The sequence below is a fragment of the Mesoplodon densirostris genome, chromosome 14, assembly GCF_025265405.1.
Source record: "Mesoplodon densirostris isolate mMesDen1 chromosome 14, mMesDen1 primary haplotype, whole genome shotgun sequence".
Classification (NCBI taxonomy): Eukaryota; Metazoa; Chordata; class Mammalia; order Artiodactyla; family Ziphiidae; genus Mesoplodon; species Mesoplodon densirostris.
Window position 1 is genome coordinate 46,431,302 of NC_082674.1, and position 19,152 is coordinate 46,450,453.

The following is a 19,152-nucleotide window of genomic DNA, read 5'->3' on the forward strand; positions in this document are numbered from 1 at the left end:
GAGACAATTTTTCTTTGAGTGGCTCTTCATAGAAAAGGTATTTAATTTATTCTCCTCAATTATCAAGCATGTTGCACAGAAGTTGTATTCCTACCACAAAGAAAGACTTCAAACTGAAAAAGTAATTTCTAAAACATTACTCATTAGTAAAATCAAATTTAAATTGAGGGGAAAAAAGAAAAATAATTTTTAAAGATTGGTTTCCTGCACTGATGGGCAAAATCTTTTGGGACTCACCTAATCTTGATTTACTAGTAAGACAGAAAGTCATGAATTAAAGCAAGCAATATTTACATCTGTTAATGCAATGTGCACTTGTTCTTATACTTAATGCAGTTAGTTTGTATAAATGAGATTAATCTCATTTACATTTTAAGCAAGGAACTCACCACTTGGCCCACATGTCATGTAGTGGGTAATAGAATTAGGAGCTTTGTTGCTCCCTAGACCTGCTTTTTGAATTTCTGCTTTCTTGTACTTTGTCCACATCTGCAGGAGAAAAGCATTTCATGTTATTTAATGAAAGGCTAAACAGAATACAATTCATGAAGATAAGAAACTAAAGAGCTCTCATTGAGTAGGGCAAGGAGAAGGAATCTAACTCTGGAAATGTTATTAATCCGATAGACATCTCTGTATTTAAAGACTGATTTTTATATTTTAAAAGCTATTAAGTAATATACTTATGCCCTCTTAGTGTCAGATAGGTTTACTTACTATGTTTATTTAACTAAATGGTCACATATAGCTTTAAAGTAAAAAATAATCTTGCATGCAGCAGCAGAAACATCCACAATGAAATAATTGTATTATTTACTAAGAAAACCAGGGCTCGAGGCATATTTTATTGGCAAATAATATACCTACTTACACTGTTAGGATTAAAATTGCTTTGGTCAAAGGGGACCCAATGCCTAACAATATAAATTTACAGTGTCACAAATAATAAGGGTGTAATTTCTAGAAATCTAAGCTAAGAATATAAAAGCTATTCAATTTCATCTAAAACTGGGGTACTAATACAGGCATACCTCAGAGATATTGCAGGTTTGGTTCCAGACCACTGTAATAAAGTGAATATTGCAATAAAGCAAGTCACAAGAATTTTTAGTTCCCAATGCATGTAAAAGTTGTGTTTACACTGTACTGTAGTCTATTAAGTGTGCAATAGCATTATATCTAAAAAACAAAGTACATACCTTAATTTAAAAATACTTTATTGCTAAAAAGTGCTAACCATCATCTGAGCCTTTAGCAAATCATAATCGTTTTGCAATAGTAACATCAAAGACCACTGATTACAGATCACCATAACAAATATAACAATGAGAAAGTCTGAAATAGTCTGAGAATTACCAAAATGTGACACAGAGACACGAAGTAAGCAAATGCTTTTGGAAAAATGGCGCCGATAGGCTTGCTCAACACAGGGTTGCCACAAACCTTCAATTTGTAAAAAAATGCAGTATCTGTTAAGTACGATAAAGCAAAGTGCAATAAAACGAGGTATGCCTGTAATCTGTGAAGCCGCTAGACTATTTATGGAGCTGTCTTGGAGGAAAAAAAGTGCAGCTGCTCAATTGAGTCAGAGTTGCTTCACTTTTATCTCAAAAAAAAAATTTTTAAAGTTGGGGCATCTTCGTAAGATTTCATTCCTAGAAAGTATTATGTTGATTTTTTTAAAGTTTGGGAAACACTAGCTCTATATGATCTCTAAGGTTCTTCTCACTGCTAAAAATTTGATTTCAAGTGCTATCAAGAAACACAAGTAAAATAGTGTTTGGGGGGAATTTTATGACTCTACAGCTGGTGACAGTTTCTGGAGGAAGTCTAACCTGTATTCTTTGAGATCAAGACACATGGACATGGTATGTATCTATCTGTCTTACATGCACAGTGTGTATGTTCTTTTGGAAAACATGCTGTATATATAACTATAGCCATTTGGGTTAGAAATACTTCTTTCCCGTAAGTCTAATATTGTAAAATAATCAGTTTTTACTATAATAGCATATGATTTCTCAATATATTTTTATAAATAAATTTAATATTTTAAACAAAGTATAAGGCCAGACTTATCTAAAAAGTTGAAATGATTGTGAAATAATCTTTGACTAAATGTGGAAATTACACTAATTATTACATTTGTATCATATATGGCCCCATGTAATCTCACCTATATTTACCATTAAGTTTTATTATCAGGTTATGAAAAAAGGGACACCAAAAACATTTGAAATGTTCGGACTGATTATGAAACAAGTGACAACAAAACAGACTGATGTATTCATGTAGATACTAAAAAATATGAAAGATTTCTGATTGTGTTTATTTGATTACCTGCATTAAAAGCATTTTTAGTAAGAGCTGGCTATGAGAAAAGAAGAGGATAGCTTAATTTATAAAGGATACAAATGTCTTTCCTTCTTTCTTTCTTTTTTTTTAAAGTTTTGGCCGTGCCACATGGTTTGCGGGATCAGGGATCCCTGGTTTCACGACCAGGGATAAAACCCAGGCCCTCAGCAGTAAAAGCGTGGAGTCCTAACCACTGGACCGCCAGGGAATTGCCAGGATACACATTTCATTAAGCAAAGATTCTCTATAAATTTTGTTTTCTTTCGCCCAATTAATAACAATAATAATTTAATACAATGTGTAAAATAATAATTTCCTCCCCATTTTTAAAGTTACATTTCAAATCATTTCTTCTAGATGCCAGGCTGCATGACTGTCAGTAATATTTAGGCTGAATCAAGATGGCAAAAACATTTCAGAGACAGAACTAAGATATACTTCTCTAGAAGTAAGTGATTCAGGGTTATGGGTTTCTTGGGGTTTTCTTTTATTCTGGAATAAAACAATTCAAGTTTAGCTGATTCTGCTTTAAAAGTGCTATGACCACAGCAAGATAATTTTAAAGTTTATGACATAAGTCAGAGTTAGCAAGTATTTTCTCTATCTTTTATGATTAATTTTTAGTTAAGAGCTTGCATTTATTCTTAATTCTAAAATTTGTTCTACTAAAAACATACTTGTTTAAGTGATTACAAATACTAATTTTGCATTTTATTTTAGCACAATGTACTCATTTTAGAAAATTCTGTTTTAAGGACAGACATATAATTTAGTAAGAAATAAATTATAGAATTATATAAGTAACAATCTTCACCACTTTATAAGCTTGCTACACTTTTTGAATAGAAGTAAAAATGCAAATTTCTCACACACTGAGTATGATTTGCTTTATTTCTCTTTGACTGTATATAAAAAAAAACCCTGAAAAAATCTGTGTTAACTGATGCCAAGTAAAAAAGTCATCTTGAAGGAAAGATAGTACTTGAGCTCTTATATTTATCACATGAAGAAAAGTGCAGAGAAGAAATAGAATACAAATACTCCTAGTCCCTGTATGTCACATTTAAATTTGATGTTTTTTTAAAAAAGAATTATGCTAAATTTATGAGTATTAACAAAGTTTTAAATCTGAACAATTTTATAAATATGAGCAGTAGTTAATAACTATTTCTTTGAAAATAAAGCAGCAGGGCAGAAGGCATAATTAAATGGCAAAAGAAAATGACATCTTTTTAACATATTTTCCTTACTAATACTATACATGTGCAATATGAATATGAAGTGCACATTTTGTAAAAAAAAAAAAAAGAGGAAGAGAGGTAGGGAGAGAGGGAAAGGGGAGCAAAGGGAGGGAGAGAGACAATGAGCATTCTTTTTTGGAACCGATGAAGTAAATATGACTTGGAAATGCTTTGTTGGTAATTATAGCATGCAACCATTTTAACATGCCTCTAGGTATCAAAGTAACAATCTCTTATTAGGTGACAAGAAATGTCAAAGAGGAGCATGTATTGTTAAGGTTCTTAAAGTCATGCAAAAAATGTACAATGCAATTAATAATTCATGCAAGCTTTGTTGTGGTTACATAATCACATTTATATACATGCCACAATGTACACCTGAACACTATCCACAATTTAAAAATAAAAGTATAAACCTAGCCAAATGATACTTTTCAATAGCAGCTCTTCAAATCAGATTAGAGAAGCATAGTGCATATCAAATAACATCAGTATTAAATTGTGCAGTTTTGATCATACACAACCATATTCATACCAAACAGTTTGATTATCCTCAGAAACCAACAATGCAGCTTCTGTGTCATCAGGATAGAGGCATGCAGGAGTGATAAGGTTATTGCTAACTACAGAAGACTGTGGGTTACTGTTACTGCAGTTCTGATTATCAGAAAACTGCTCAGTATCTTTCTGTGCAGCTTTATCCAAAGAAGCAGAAGCCTGGTCAGTTAGCCTGGTGACTGGTCTGGGAGGTAGCCCACTTATGTTACTAACTAATTCTGTATTCAGGGATAAAAATGGCTGAGATGGATGAGCCACAGTAAATGAGTCTATGCTATCTTTAGCCGATATTCCAAATGCATCATTAGACATATTAACAGTGGCAAAAGTTTGGTTTAGAAAATGTGACCTTTCTGTTCTTGAGTTTCTGGCCTGGGCATATGGAGACATGGGCTTGTCTGTAGCTAAATCATTTTGTGCTTGAGAACCTACAGCATAAGTTGGACTGTGAAGTGGATGAGAGGACCACTGGTGTAAACGGTACTCACTAGATGTTGCAGTGATGCTGCTATCAGCAGTAGCTGGTGGTGAATCAACTGACATAGGTAGTCTACTGTCCTTGGTCAAAAAATCATGGATGCTTGTCCTTCGAGTAGTTCCTTCGGCAGTAGAGATCACACTGCTTGCACGAGGTAAAGTGGCATAGGGATTACTATCTTTTGATTGTCGTGACAGAGAAGTTTCTTTTACTACTTTTATCTTTCCTTGAGTGCCTAGTGTAGGCTTTCCAGAAGAACTAATGAAATAGGTATCTTCAGTCTTTTGAGGACCAGGTCTCACAAATTGTTCAGGCTTAGTTGTCCGTCTATCATAGAAGTCTCCTGGAGTTTTTCCACTTACTGACCTGGCCAGACCACAGCTAACTGGTTTGTTTTTTCCCAAAAAGTCAGAAGAGACAGACAAACTTTTCATTACTTCATCTAAAAGATTCTCTTGACTTGAGGGCTTTATCTGTTTTTAAAAAAAAAAATCAAAGCAGATTAGTGAATACAGCCATGCTTTTACTTTCCTGATACACTAGACTGTACAATAAAAAAATTGCTAATGTCTCTAAACCCTCCTTAAAAAAAAGGCTCTAAAATTCAACCATAGAAATTTAACGTGTAGTGTCCATCTAAATTAAGGTCACCATAGATAAAACTAACCTGTATTGAGGTAAGCTTGTTGCTTTCTTCCAAAAACTGTTGTAGAGTAACAACTTCACTTCCAGGGGAACCAGTTTTGACCTTGTGATGTGCTCGACTCTCTAGTGTTTTGTGCTGGAGCACTGGACTTGATTTGGGCTGTCTTTTCAAGTATTGGATTGGACTGCTACCACTGCTGGACCACGCCTCATGCTCATGAAGCAGGCTAAATTCTCCACTGCTGTGGCTTTGTGGCCTGCTTTGGATATTAACTGCACCTGCTTTTGGAGTAAATGGTGTGTTAAGAGTTCAATAATAGAAATGAGATTAAAACTATGTAAGTACTGACATTTGTTGACTGGATTCTTACAAATAGCCAAACTGACTTTCAAAGCTTTATTCAGAAATGCTTAGTAAACCATGTTAATCTCCCATCAGTCTAACAAATGTCTACCATAGCTTGCTTCCTTATTTGTCAAGTTGACAAATATTATAAGCTCCACAAGGGCAAAGACTTGCCATCACCACCATACCCACAGCCTAAACATATAAAGCAGGCACTCAATACATTTGATGAGTAAATGAATGAATAAACAAGGAAATAATACATTTTTTAAAAGTCGGGTTCAAATAATTGTAAAACACCTCACAATTTAAAACAAAACATGATTATATGAATTTTAAATTATTTGAGAATGTTAAAACCAAAAACTCTTCTAAATGCTAAAAATTCTAATTCTTTGACTTTCTATGAGGTCTGTATTACTTATTTGAAGGTTTATTTGTTGATCCTAACTGAATAATCTTAAAGAAATATTTTAAAAATTTAAACAGCAAGCATCTAAGGAAAGTCAAATGGAGACATGATGTAATTACTTAGAAAATTCCAGTAAAAATATAAAATTAAGTATGTAGTATTTTGTTCTTTAATATCTGAATCATCTGATTCTCCCTGCTTTCCACTGTTGGTATGGTGGCTATACAGCTTTCACAGACTCGGTTGAGGCTGAACAACTATACAGAATGCAAATTACTAGTTCTGGAAAAAAGATCCCTAAAGTTTATGCTATTCCTTAAGAGTGCTTATTCATTTTGATCCATTGCTAACTGTGTAGATACAGCATCAAGATAGAAAATGCAACTTTCCATGGTTTCCTAATCACAGAGAATAAAATGGGTCAGGAAAGATTTTGGCTCAAGCTATGTAACATTTTACAGGAAAAAGATTTTCTTAAATTTTCAAATCAGAAAAGACTTATTTACATTTCAGACTATATTTTTCTACAGGATATAAAAACATGATTATAAAAATGAAAAAATAATACCTCCTTGAAATCAGATTGTTCAGATCATTGCAACAAAGTCAAAGCAATAATAAAATATAATCACAACTGAGACAAAATGATTTTATAATATGAAAAAGCAACAGAACAAATGCACTCATTATAATTTAACAATTCTGGACTGTAGAGAATAACTACTTTCACAAACCTTTATAATCTATTAAATAATTCCAGAATCTGAGTAGGCAGTATACCTTTAAGGAAAAAGGTATTAGTCAATACTTCCAGACATTTACATAAAAATTTCACCTTGGAATGCATACTAAAAAATTGAGGAAAAAGATATCTTGAACTAATTCTTTATATGAACTATATGCACCCATTTGGCTCTTGTTACAGTTACACACACACATACACATACAATTGTCTTTTCAAATTAAAAAAATATATTCCTCCTTATTTCATGGATAAGAAAAGCTAAAACTATTTCTAAAACACCTTCTGTGAGTTCAAACTACATGTATCATGAGAAAGTTAAGGACAGCCACTTTCATGACAATGACAAAATGTAAGTAAAATAAGAACCTATAGATATTTTGAAATATAAAGATTACAAGAAAAAGATTTTATTTGTGAGGATGAAAAATGGAAACTAAAATAACTGCTCCTGTTTTTACATTTGTACACATTGAAATACATTTGTATTGCAATGTGAAAAGTATAAAATATTCCAAGGAACTATGTTCCAAACATAGAATGATTTGGATTTCATACTTTACCCCAGAAACTTCATCAATCTCCCACTTTAAAATCTGGAAATGGATGGAGCATATTAATAAATTTACCTACAGCATACCTTTGACTTCATGGAGTGAAGCATTATTATTGCTATTGCTAGTGGATGTTCTGCCACTATCAAGGCTGGCTGGTCTCGAAGCTAAATGAAAAAATCAGGAGACAGTGATAAAACTTCCAGCTGAAGACAATGAACTTTACATTCTGATTACAGAATGCTTTGAGGAAGCAATCATGCATACTTTCACAGGCTGAGCATGCCCACAGAGAGTTGAATCTTACAGATTAGAGGGCAAAGGCATTTCCAGATAGTTCAGTTAAACAGTTGAGAACAGGACACTTCTCAGACAATAGCTGAGATTCAAAGAAAAGAAGATAAAAGTGCATAATTAGATTTGGAAATGGATTTCTAGATGGATACCAGGACTGTTTTAGTTGAACAGAATGACATGCCCTCCCCCCAAAAAAAACCTGGTGATTAGGTCACTTACAACAGATCAGACAAGGAACCCTGCACATTGCAGAGATGCCACGAACAGGAGGAATATGAGCATCTGCACAGTTAATGTCCTGTATTCCTATCCATACAAGGGAAACAATTGCACAGTTAACATGGCCCTATCCTACTTCTTAAAGTCCTGCTTACATATGAAATTCCTTTAACATATTCCTTTACATATGAAATTCCGTTATCCATTATTTGTTAATTTAGTTTGGTAAGATATGACTTTCCAGATAGAAACTAAAAACTCTGAAATGCTCAACATTGCAGAAAATGTGGTTTCTTAGAGTTTGTCCTTTGCCAAAGTGAATATTTTTAAAACCAAACATAAAATGTATCTCATAACTTTAACCTTATGCCAAAACGGCAACAAAATTACCTTTGAGCATTGTGCAGGCATACTTTATAAATGACCTTGATGATAACAGAGACAATTTGGATGAAGTAATAACCTTAAAAAAGGCAAAAGGGGGTAGTAGGTTTGAAGAAATAGCAGAGGTAGCTATGAGATGCAGGTTAGAGAAAACATGCTTGCTGGCAGTGCTACATTCAGCAGGTTAATGCAAGAGTCTTAGCATTCTCATTCTGTATGTAATATGTACTCTCTAAATAAAGTTCATATCTTACCATGAACTCTTGATCCCGTACTAGAATCATCACTAATACCTTGTGGACTTACGTCTTCAAAGGATGTAGTATCTACATAAAATAGTAAAATGAATATAAAAATATTTTTAACAAACAAATTATAAAATTTTATTTATGCAGAATATGGAAATTCTTTTTCAACCATGTATAATACATCTTGATTTAACATATTTTATAGATTCAATCATAAACGAATAGGAGTAAGAAACAGAATAGCTCTGATGAGAGTTGACTTGCTTAGGGAAAACACCAGAAGCACTGAAACAATCTGCCTGTGACCCTGCAAAGCAAAGCAAGAGCCTGGGTTGCTCTATGTGGTTCTCTGTGATGCTATAGTGTTTCTAGGTTTTTTTTGTGTGTTTTTTTTTAAAGCTTCTATCACTTTCTCCTTTTCTCATTCTTTTACTTGGTTTACTTTTCCATTTCTTGTTAGTTCATTATCTGTTTATTATGAAAGGCCTAGGAAAGATTTTAGTTATTTGTACGATGTTTTAAATTTTTGAAATGATTTGAAAATTCCCTCAGATCAAACCCAGATTGTTTTGATCATTATTTCAGGTTGCTGCTGTCAAAAAAGTAAACATGGGAAAGTCAAATTAAAATTCCTGTTGCCAACAGTTACACCACAGTGCAAATAGCAGACGGCCTATACCTTTATTATTAACCAACTGCTTGGATCTGAAGCCTGTAGAAGAGTTGACAGTTGAAAAGTTGATGGCTGTAGTAGAGAAGGCCATAGCTCCCAATTCTTTTCTCCTTTTACCCGTTGAAATGTCATCAGGAACCTCCAAATTCTCAGTACTACCTGTCCACTGTCCTCCTGCTAGGACCATGGACTGCACCAGGTCATTCATGGCTGGGATGCAAATGAAAGCAAATGAATCAGCATGGTTAATGTATTTGCTCTTATTTCTATTTTGTATTATAAATGATCTGACTTTTGTCTATGGATTAATGCAAGTGAAATAAAAAACTAACCACAAGGTCATTTGAATTATGACATGCATTCAGCTGAATGAAATGAGTAGGCCGAAGGCTGATAAACTTCAATAAATGTTTTTATCACCCTCCACCCCCTTTAAAGATAGGAAAAGGAATTTTACTCTGTACAACTGCCATGCTTTTGAGCAGTGATGTACAATATAATTAGAAGCCTTCATAATGTGGTTCTGTGGTGACAAAAATGGAATGAATAAAGGTAATATGGAGAGCAGTTCTTTACAGCATCACTATTGAAAATGATAAAGAATCCTTGGTCAGAGCAGATTACTGAAGAAATTATTCATTTTATGAATCAAATAAGTATACCATTCAATAAAAACCTGAAAGAGAGGATATCCAAAGTGACAGACATTTAATGTGATTATGTAATTACCCATTCCACTTAAAAAAAGAAAAACCAGAGTATTATTATATAAAGAATGACAAACATTCTCAAGGGTTACAGGCCATTTAATTTATTTAATTATTTAATCCTAGTTCATTAAGAAATTAAATACCTAATGCTAAAGATTTTGTTATATTTTCTTTAAGTAAATTTCTTTGGGAAGAAATCTCTATGGCATATAAAATTAAAGGTTTTTTTCTGCCAACTTTTAGAAAGTACTGGAAATTTCCAAGTATATTACATGTATGACTAAACATATGCATGTATATGTATAAGTATAAGTGAACATACATATAATGCAAATTCAGTGCCAGTTACGAAAAAAAAATATTCTTCCAGCTCCTTGTATTACAGGAAGACTGCACTTTGCAAAATAAGAAAATTGGCACAGTCCAAAGAATGGTTAGTGAAAAATTAGTAATGGAAGCCAGTGTAGTCATTTGAAAGAAGCTGAACTGTCATAAAGTCTTACACATGGAACGACGGTAGCAGGCCTTCATTTTGTCTTTATCCTTCGGTCTGTTCCTCAAAAAGGGCAGTCTTTTCAGTGCAACCACTTTAATGTCAGAGCATGAGGAAAAACAGAAACAGAAAAATGAAAGAAAAAAGGGAGAAGAACAGATGGGAGTTAAATGTTGAAATTAAGGACAGAAATGAATGTCTGAGCTTCAGCTATGTAAACTATACTAAAGCTATTATTCTCGTGCTGCTGAGTGATAATGAAATATGAAATATGTACTTTGATACTTTAAAATACTTGGAAAAGCACTGAAGACAATGATGAGAAACATATACTTTGAAAGCTTGGATTGACTAAAGTCCTAGAAATATAGGAACTGATTAGAACTACTTACAGAAGGAACAATTTTCCTAGTTAAGTTGTAAAGATACACCTTTATTATTAGGGCCATTATTGGTGGATCACAGAGTACACATGATGAAAATGTAGAAGGCTTTCAGTCCTCTATTTTCTTTAACTTTTTAAATTGTAAGATTTTATTTTGGAAAAAAAGTAATTCAGAAAAATGTACATCCTGTACATTTTTAGTACAGGCATTAGTAAAATGCCTCAACAAAAACTAGGGGATGGGGCCTCCCTGGTGGCGCAGTGGTTGAGAGTCCGCCTGCCGATGCAGGGGATACGGGTTCGTGCCCCGATCTGGGAGGATCCCATATGCCGCGGAGCGGCTGGGCCCGTGAGCCATGGCCGCTGGGCCTGCGCGTCCGGAGCCTGTGCTCCGCAACGGGAGAGGCCACGACAGTGAGAGGCCCGCATACCGCAAAAAGAAAAAAAAAAAAAAAAAAAAACTAGGGGATGTTTAAAATAATCTAAAGAAACTTAAAAAAACTTTCGTTATTTCCTTAAACTTTAAAAAAGAAAATAGGGAATTACTTCTTGGTTTAAACTGAATCCTGCATTATTTAGCAGCACCACAGAAATATATACTCTTCTAAGAGAAGTATTTCAAAAGATGACAATTATATTAATTTCATTTTGCAAAAGGTTGGCTGGGAGAAAGAAAAAACAGTATTTTGATAGTAGCTTTTAAGCTTTGATAAACCTAAAAGATAAAGAGGTAACCTAAAGCAAGCAAAAATGACAGAAAAATATGTATTTATAACATTTTTAGATATTTTAAAGGGCTTTTGGGCTTATTAAAAGAAATCAAAGGTAGCACTATGCAGGAAAATTATATGAAGGAAAATTAGGGTTATACTACAGTAGGAGTCATTAACATAAAAATTAAAATGTTCACTAGAGTCACTAACATTCTTAAGCTACACTTTAAGAAGATTTTAATACGAAAAACTGTTACATCTTTTTGGAACTGCAATTTAAGAACTATGGGAAAAACTCACATCAAGATTTAAAAGCATACTGTACACAGCCTTAATAACTATGCTGTTTCTCAGGGTTTGCTGTCATCTTATAAATAATAAAAAGCTCTTCTGACAAACTGATGAGTATCACTCATTAAGGAGAATGCAAGGACATACAGCTTTTTAACTTATTTATTTGATTGCTATTAAGAATAGTCATGATTCATTTAAGCTTTTATTTCATTTCTAGCTTGGTAAACACAGCTGTTTTCAATGATTAAAAAGAAATGAACTGAAAGCAATGTAAAATGGACACTTAGCTAAAACAAAGCTGAGTGGTTGCAGCATGCACACGTTGTCTTGTTTAGATACTTTCTTTTCTTGTTTTCAACTGTTTTCCATAGACTGCTTTACTGACAGGCACTCATCCAAAATGGACAGGATAAAAGGAGATTTAAATTTGCCAGTGGTGGAATGTGATCCTTCTTATGGCAATTAGTTTGTAGATATACAATGTTCTCTTCCCAAACTATATTGAAATTAAGGGAACATTAGAATGGTTGGGTTTTGTGTTTATTTTTAAAATTCTAAAACTGAACAGCTGCTGGAAAGGAGAATATTACTTCCTTCTGATTCTTACTCTGGATGTTTCAGCAGAGAGTATGAAGGAATGACAGATTTATATTTAAAACAAACAAGCTTACCTCAAAAAAGACTGTGCCTTTCTTTTGTATATTTTCATATCAGAATTGAAATATCTTCCTTTAATTAAAAATATTAAGTATACCCATGACCATTTCTCATTAAATATGATGTAAGATATTTTATATTCAAAGGTAGCAGATAAAATTGAATCATCCGGCACCTTTTTAAGGAAAACTTGATGATCTCTCTACCATACTCACAGATTTCATGTAGATTTGGCTGACAAGACTAATCTTATATGGATATACAGAATTAAACCACTTTCTTATACACACACACACACTTGTACATATGTATGTATGTATGAATATGTACTCAGGTATGGGAATGATTTTTTTGTTGCTTACTTGTGGATTCTAGTTTATAGGGTGCTATAGTTGCATTCTGAAATATAGCCTATAATGAATGTCTAATCTCCTACACTCTAAAATACTGTTTTTTCAGAGATAATTCCCCTGAGGACAAAACAACGTCTATATAGTTTTTTGAGTGTTTTGAGAGCTGCCCATATGGAGAGTCTACCCCTGGAGGAAGTAGTAGCTGTTTTTGCCTATACTATACTTCAGAAGAATAGTACTGAATTCATATATATATATATATATACACACACATACACATACACACATATATAGTTTACTATATATATATATATGTGTAAACATATATACATACATATACTTTTAAATTTAGTGATTCTGGTTATAGTGTGAATGGATTCATAGTATCCTGTTTACATATTTTATAAGAACATTGCTAGTAGTTAAATTCTTGTATATCTTCAAAGGGCCTACCACTGGATTCTTTTCTTTCTCTTAAAATACACTTTTTCAGGCTTTTACTTTGCTCTTGATGTTTAGCAAAGTGCACTAATAATGAAATCAAGAGAGTGTTAATTGTATAGGGCACGTTATATTATACTTCTACATTTGTGATTTAAAAAGTTAAATCGCAAGTTTATGCGCAAACTTATATCTCTATTTTATTTTCATTGAACCTTTACCAAACAATCCCTCAATAACTTTTATAACCTTCAACTATTTCTAAATCATTGAATAACATTCTCTTCAAATTCATAGCTATTTTTCTTTGCTTCCCCACAACGTAACTTTTCTCCAATTTGACAGCATCAAAGTATGAGTAAGACGTCATTAAAAAAAAGCCTTACTATTAAGTTATAAATAATTTCAAAAATGAGCTCTTATAAATATTTCTCGGTTGTTCCTCAAAATTACCCTGCGAAGTATGACACAATGGTAAAAGGCTTGCCCATGTTAACAGGACTAGCAAGTGGCAGAGGTATTCTGGCTCTCATTTCACTGGTCTTTCTGTACTATTTTATTTCCCTGGCCGAAAGATGGTATCTCTGTGTATGGTATTTCTCTAAATACACAATATAGAAAATCATGTGGTTATGCAGTATTGCAGTAGGCAGTGAATTTTAAAATGATATGGAGTTAAAAAGAAACACATTCATCAAACTATTATCCCAAAAGATTGTGGAAGCTATTTAAAAGAAATCTTCAGTAAGGATTCTAAATCAGTACTAGAGGTCACAAATGTTTAAAGAGTTTAAGCACTCACTGCTGCTTTTCTTGGTCCCCAGAGTTTGGCCATCTTCTAAAGAGTTTGAACCTACTGAAGAACTATCTTGACTATCTTGATGGGGGAGTTGAAGAAATCCTTCACTGGAGTCTGAGCGGGTTGGTGTTAATGTTAGTGATTTCTGACGCTCCCGATTAATGTCTTTCTTAGACTTTATCAATTTTCTCATTTTTAGAGTAATCCAGTTGCCTCTCCTAAAAAATAATTTTAAAAAATTCTTATCAGTCTAACATTCAACATATGAGTCCCTCTCAAAATCAGAAGCTTCTGTTTTGTTTTTTTTTTAATAAAAATGAAAATAAACCTGGTTAATAGTACCTTCTAGGAGGAGATGGGTCATAAAATTTGTATTGATCCATAATTTTCTCTTCTAATTTCTCCTTTTGTCGTCTTAATTCATTTAACTTATCACTATAAAAATAAAAGGACATGCATCATATTTTGTACAGTTATGAAGGATGTTATTTGGGGACTATGATCTAACTTCCTCCCCAGAACATAAAATACAGATACCACAGTTGACAACTAAGAATTTAATAGGTAGTAACAATGGAATTTTTCTAAGTTTCTCATTTTCTTTAAATTTATGACTTACTTAAATAAAAGGACATAGGACTTAAAGTTTCAATTCTTCAATAGGATTTTTAAGAAAATCTTCCATATTACAATATCATCATGACAAAAGAATTCTCTCAACATCTTTTTACAGCTATTAAACAACATTATATCAACACTGACTACTCCCCTATTCTTGGATCTTTAGTATATCAAGTCATTTTTGGTATGAAGGGTGATTTATCATAATTTATATAGGCAAAATATTAAAATGTTGGATAGCTTGCTTAACAGTTACAAATACAATAAATAATCCTTCAACGACATCTTCATGCAAACAGATTTTTTTCCTTTATGGCAGAATTATTTAGGCTTAATTTACTAGTAGAGAATTATTTCCTGCTTCCAGGAATGCATGAGTACACTAGCTTCACCACATCTTAGTTTCATTTTTATGTTCTTCACAGTATATATTATATAGGGAAATGAAAGTAAAATGATCTCTCTAAGAAAACTGTGATGCCAAAAAATACTATTTATTAAACAAATATTTAGCAATCATTCACAGTGAGGAAGGCATGAGCCATGAGGTGTATATAAAGATGAATAGTAAGTTGCCCAGCTCTGCTTACAGTACAGTAGGAGAGAGAAGATATATACACAAATGACTGTTATAATCCAAAATAGTAGGCATGACAAAATAAAAGTACCGTGGAAGTACCAAAGGAACTTATAAAAGGGAAAATATTTCCATCTTGGATGACCAAGGAAAGCCTCATGAAGAAAAAGGCCATATCAGATAGACTGAAACAAAAAATAAAAATGCTAAATTAAACAGATGAGCTGAGAATAAGGAGTGAGGGAGTTTCACATTTAGATTTAGCTTAACAGAAAATCAGAAGTATTGAAGGTTTCATTACAGTGTGACATTATAAAATCTATGCTTTAGATACCTTAACTCAATGAGGGAAGAGGATATTATCAGAAAGGATGGAGGTAAAGAAAGCATTCAGGATGCTAATGGGGGGAGCCTAATTGAGTGGGAGGGAAGAATTAGGGCAGTGGGAAATAGAAGGAAATGATGTGAGAGTTTATATGGAAGAACTTTGTGAACAGATGTTGCCATTGATTATACCACAGCTCAGATAGCACACAGCCTATACCTCCCAGTTCTTTTCTCCTCTTACCTGCTGAAATATCATCAGGAACCTCCAAATTCTCAGTACTACTTATTCACTGTCACTCCTACTAGGACGATGTGACAGAGGCATTCAGCTAGAACTGTCTGACATGTAAGATTATATTTTAGGGCCTCCCTGGTGGCGCAAGTGGTTGAGAGTCCGCCTGCCGATGCAGGGGATACGGGTTCGTGCCCCGGTCTGGGAGGATCCCATATGCCGCGGAGCGGCTGGGCCCGTGAGCCATGGCCGCTGAGCCTGCGCGTCCGGAGCCTGCGCGTCCGGAGCCTGTGCTCCGCAACGGGGGAGGCCACAACAGTGAGAGGCCCGCATACCGCAAAAAAAAAAAAAAAAAAGATTATATTTTAAATTTAAATTCAAAAAGTCACAATAGGTACTAATATTTATAAGTCAACTGTATACATATGATCACTGAAACCTTAGAAATGGATTATTCACCAAAGGTCATAATATTAAGAAGATAAAGTGTTGAATAATACTCTGCTTAAGGGACAGGAAACTTAAATGCAAAAATTTTAGATACACTCACTGCTTCTTAAACTAAAATACCCCTTATGGCAGAGAGTAAAGGCATACATGCTGCCAAAAGGATTAAAGATCCAAAGTGGCCAGGCACAAATGTGAAATTTCTTTGAAATTTACATTTACCTTAAAAGTTCACACAAACTCTACCTTTTGCTCCATGGTATACCTGTGTATTAATATAAAAATAATGTTCCTTGCCCCAAATTTTGTAATAAAATTGACGCTTCAAAAAATGTATGGTGTATCCTGGTTTCATATGTGCCCTGAAGCTCACCATTATATACATTAAGTCTGAAAGTCACTTTTTTTTTTTTTTTTTTTTTGTGGCCTCTCCTACTGTGGAGCACAGGCTCCAGACACGCATGCTCAGCGGCCATGGCTCACGGGCCCAGCTGCTCCGCGGCATGTGGGATCTTCCCAGACCGGGGCACGAACCCATGTCCCCTGCATCGGCAGGCGGACTCTCAACCACTGTGCTACCAGGGAAGCCCTGAAAGTCACATATTATTTCATTTACTCCTTAGGATAATGCTGGAAGTAGGTGTTATATCTCTATTTTAGAGAAAAAGAAACCAATGATCAAAGAAGTGAAGTAACTCGTCTATAGTCACATAACTAGTAATGAGAAGAATTGGGATTTGAATTAGGAGCTGTCTGATTTCAACATCTGTGCTATTTCTATTATACTATGGTGCTTCTCATTTAGGGAACAAGAGGAAGAGAAGAATTTAGTAAAGGTGAATCATGGTGTATTACAAAGACTATCCACTGAGCTAACCCGGCCAAAATCTCTGATTTTACCAGATTCCTCCACTCTCAACAGAGAAACAACTTACCAATAATTAAGCTCTGTCAATTCTATCTTTCACATCTCTCTTGTATTGATATTTGATCTCAACTACCACTGCTTATGAATTATTTTTCATTAGATTATTGCAACAGCCTTCTTAAAAACTTATTCCTTGTCTCTATTCTCAGAACCTCCAATCTACACTCTAATGTCATCAGTGGTTTAAACCATCAATCAATCAAACAAACAAAAAGCACAAATCTGATCACATTACTCCCCGATCAAATTTTTCAACAAGTCTTTTGTACGGCAAAGAAAACCTTTGTCAAGTGGCTCCTGAGTGTTTAGCCACTTCTCTGCTACTCCTCCTTCCTCGATTTTGTTCCAGCAAGAACAATTAATTTTTAGATCCTATACCACAGTAATAATATACTTTCATCACACCTCCTGTTTCTGCATTTGCTGCTCTCTTGGCCTGGTATGCCTCCTTAGGCAAACTCCTACTGAACCTTTAAGTCTCAGCTCAAGCAATCATCTTTAGAAAGTCCACCTTCTCTTGCAGACTAAGGTATTCCTTCCCTTATATTTGCTGTATTTCTATGGTTTCCTATACACACCTCCATTACAGAATTTATTTGTATTTCTTGCTTTATATTAGTAGTTCATTAAGAGCAGGATCCATGTGTTTTTATGTTAGTATTTCTGGTTATTAGCCCAGAACATAAACATTAAAAATATATATATCAAAATAATAATGTTGAAAATCAAGAAAAATTAGCATTGCATTTTCTCTGCCACCAGGTATGGCAATGATAAAATCATGAGTAATATTTCAGAGTGCAAGATTATTTGGTACCTACATGTACTGTCTTTGTTCAACATGAAAAAGATCCTTGCTTTCCATGTTCTGCTCCAATAGTGTTCTGTTCTGTAGCATTAATGTCTGAATTTGATCTAGTAGATGTCGATTTTCCTCTTCTAAATTTCCTTTAAGTTGGCTTAGCAACTGTTTAAACACAAACATTTATTTTTTAAAATATCAACATTTATATTTAACATAAATCCCCCAAAACATCTGAAAAACATAAGTACTTCACAAAGATTTAAGTCTTCTGCTATTTGAACAATCAGATGGTTGTACTCTGATTAGAACATGAGTGATTATTTTAGTAATAATGACAGCTAAAGTACTGGGTTATGTGCTGGACACATATGTTTTCTTAATTCTCACAAACACTGCGTTTAACATATAATAAATTATCTAGTTCCAAAAACAAACACTGCTTTCTTTACAGCTGTTTGACTTAGAGTCCAAAGCTAGATTCCTATCTCTGGCCTTCCATTTAAAAGTAGCTATAAAATGCTGAACAAATTAGTAGCTCTCTGAGCCTCAATGACCCCACCTATAAATGGAGGATAACAACTCCCATCCCCCAAGACTGTTGCAAGGATTAAATAATATATGTAAAGTATGTGGTGTCATGCCTATGGCACACAGAAGGTACTTAATATACCTCATTCTTCCCCCAACCGCTGTTTTCAAGAAACCTTAACAGTTTGTGTATAATTTTTATGGCTTGATCCAAAGGAGTCAGGTAATCTAGTATCAATAAATGGGTGGTATTACTACTGATTATTACTAGTAGTTAGGCTGCCAGCATGATTGAGCTGCTTCTTCTCTGTAGTCAACAGAAATTAGAAACATGCCTTAGTTAGGCCAGAAGTTTCAGCAGAAGTCAGAGAGCTCAAAGTAGTGATTGTCAAAATTTAGTGTCACTTGCAGAATATATTTTTTAAATGTAGAGAAAAAAAGCAAGAAAAAATAAAAATAAAAAGCAGATAGTATACTACTATGAATATCCATAAATAGCCATCTAGATCTAACAACTGTTAATACTGTGCTATATTTGTTTTATTTATCTATATGTTGTTAAATTGAAATACAACATATGTGGTAGATTCACTGCAAAATTGAATGCAGTGCTCCTCCCTGTACCCTCTTGTGCTGTGACTTCTCACTTTTCCTATCAAGAAGTGGAATCTACTTCCCCTCTTCTTGAAT

The 19,152-nt window shown here is 33.9% G+C and overlaps 1 protein-coding gene across 8 annotated transcripts in view; it reads right to left on the minus strand.

The window, feature by feature from the left end:
* The window catches only part of CCDC88A (coiled-coil domain containing 88A), a 123,843-nt gene that overhangs the window by 3,331 nt on the left and 101,360 nt on the right, over positions 1-19,152 (minus strand). For 2 of the 8 annotated variants that reach the window (XM_060117503.1, XM_060117504.1), the window contains exons 23-33: positions 17,951-18,096; positions 14,340-14,432; positions 14,001-14,215; positions 10,366-10,449; positions 9,159-9,362; positions 8,486-8,557; positions 7,848-7,934; positions 7,418-7,498; positions 5,300-5,559; positions 4,643-5,105; positions 390-489 (exon numbers count right to left, since the gene is read on the minus strand). In XM_060117503.1, the coding sequence (XP_059973486.1) occupies positions 425-489; positions 4,643-5,105; positions 5,300-5,559; positions 7,418-7,498; positions 7,848-7,934; positions 8,486-8,557; positions 9,159-9,362; positions 10,366-10,449; positions 14,001-14,215; positions 14,340-14,432; positions 17,951-18,096 (1,770 nt within the window). In that variant the 3' untranslated portion in view covers positions 390-424. Of the gene's footprint in view, positions 1-389; positions 490-3,568; positions 5,106-5,299; positions 5,560-7,417; positions 7,499-7,847; positions 7,935-8,485; positions 8,558-9,158; positions 9,363-10,365; positions 10,450-14,000; positions 14,216-14,339; positions 14,433-17,950; positions 18,097-19,152 lie in introns of those variants that run through there. The other 6 variants (XM_060117501.1, XM_060117500.1, XM_060117505.1 and 3 more) reach the window with 5 other exon arrangements.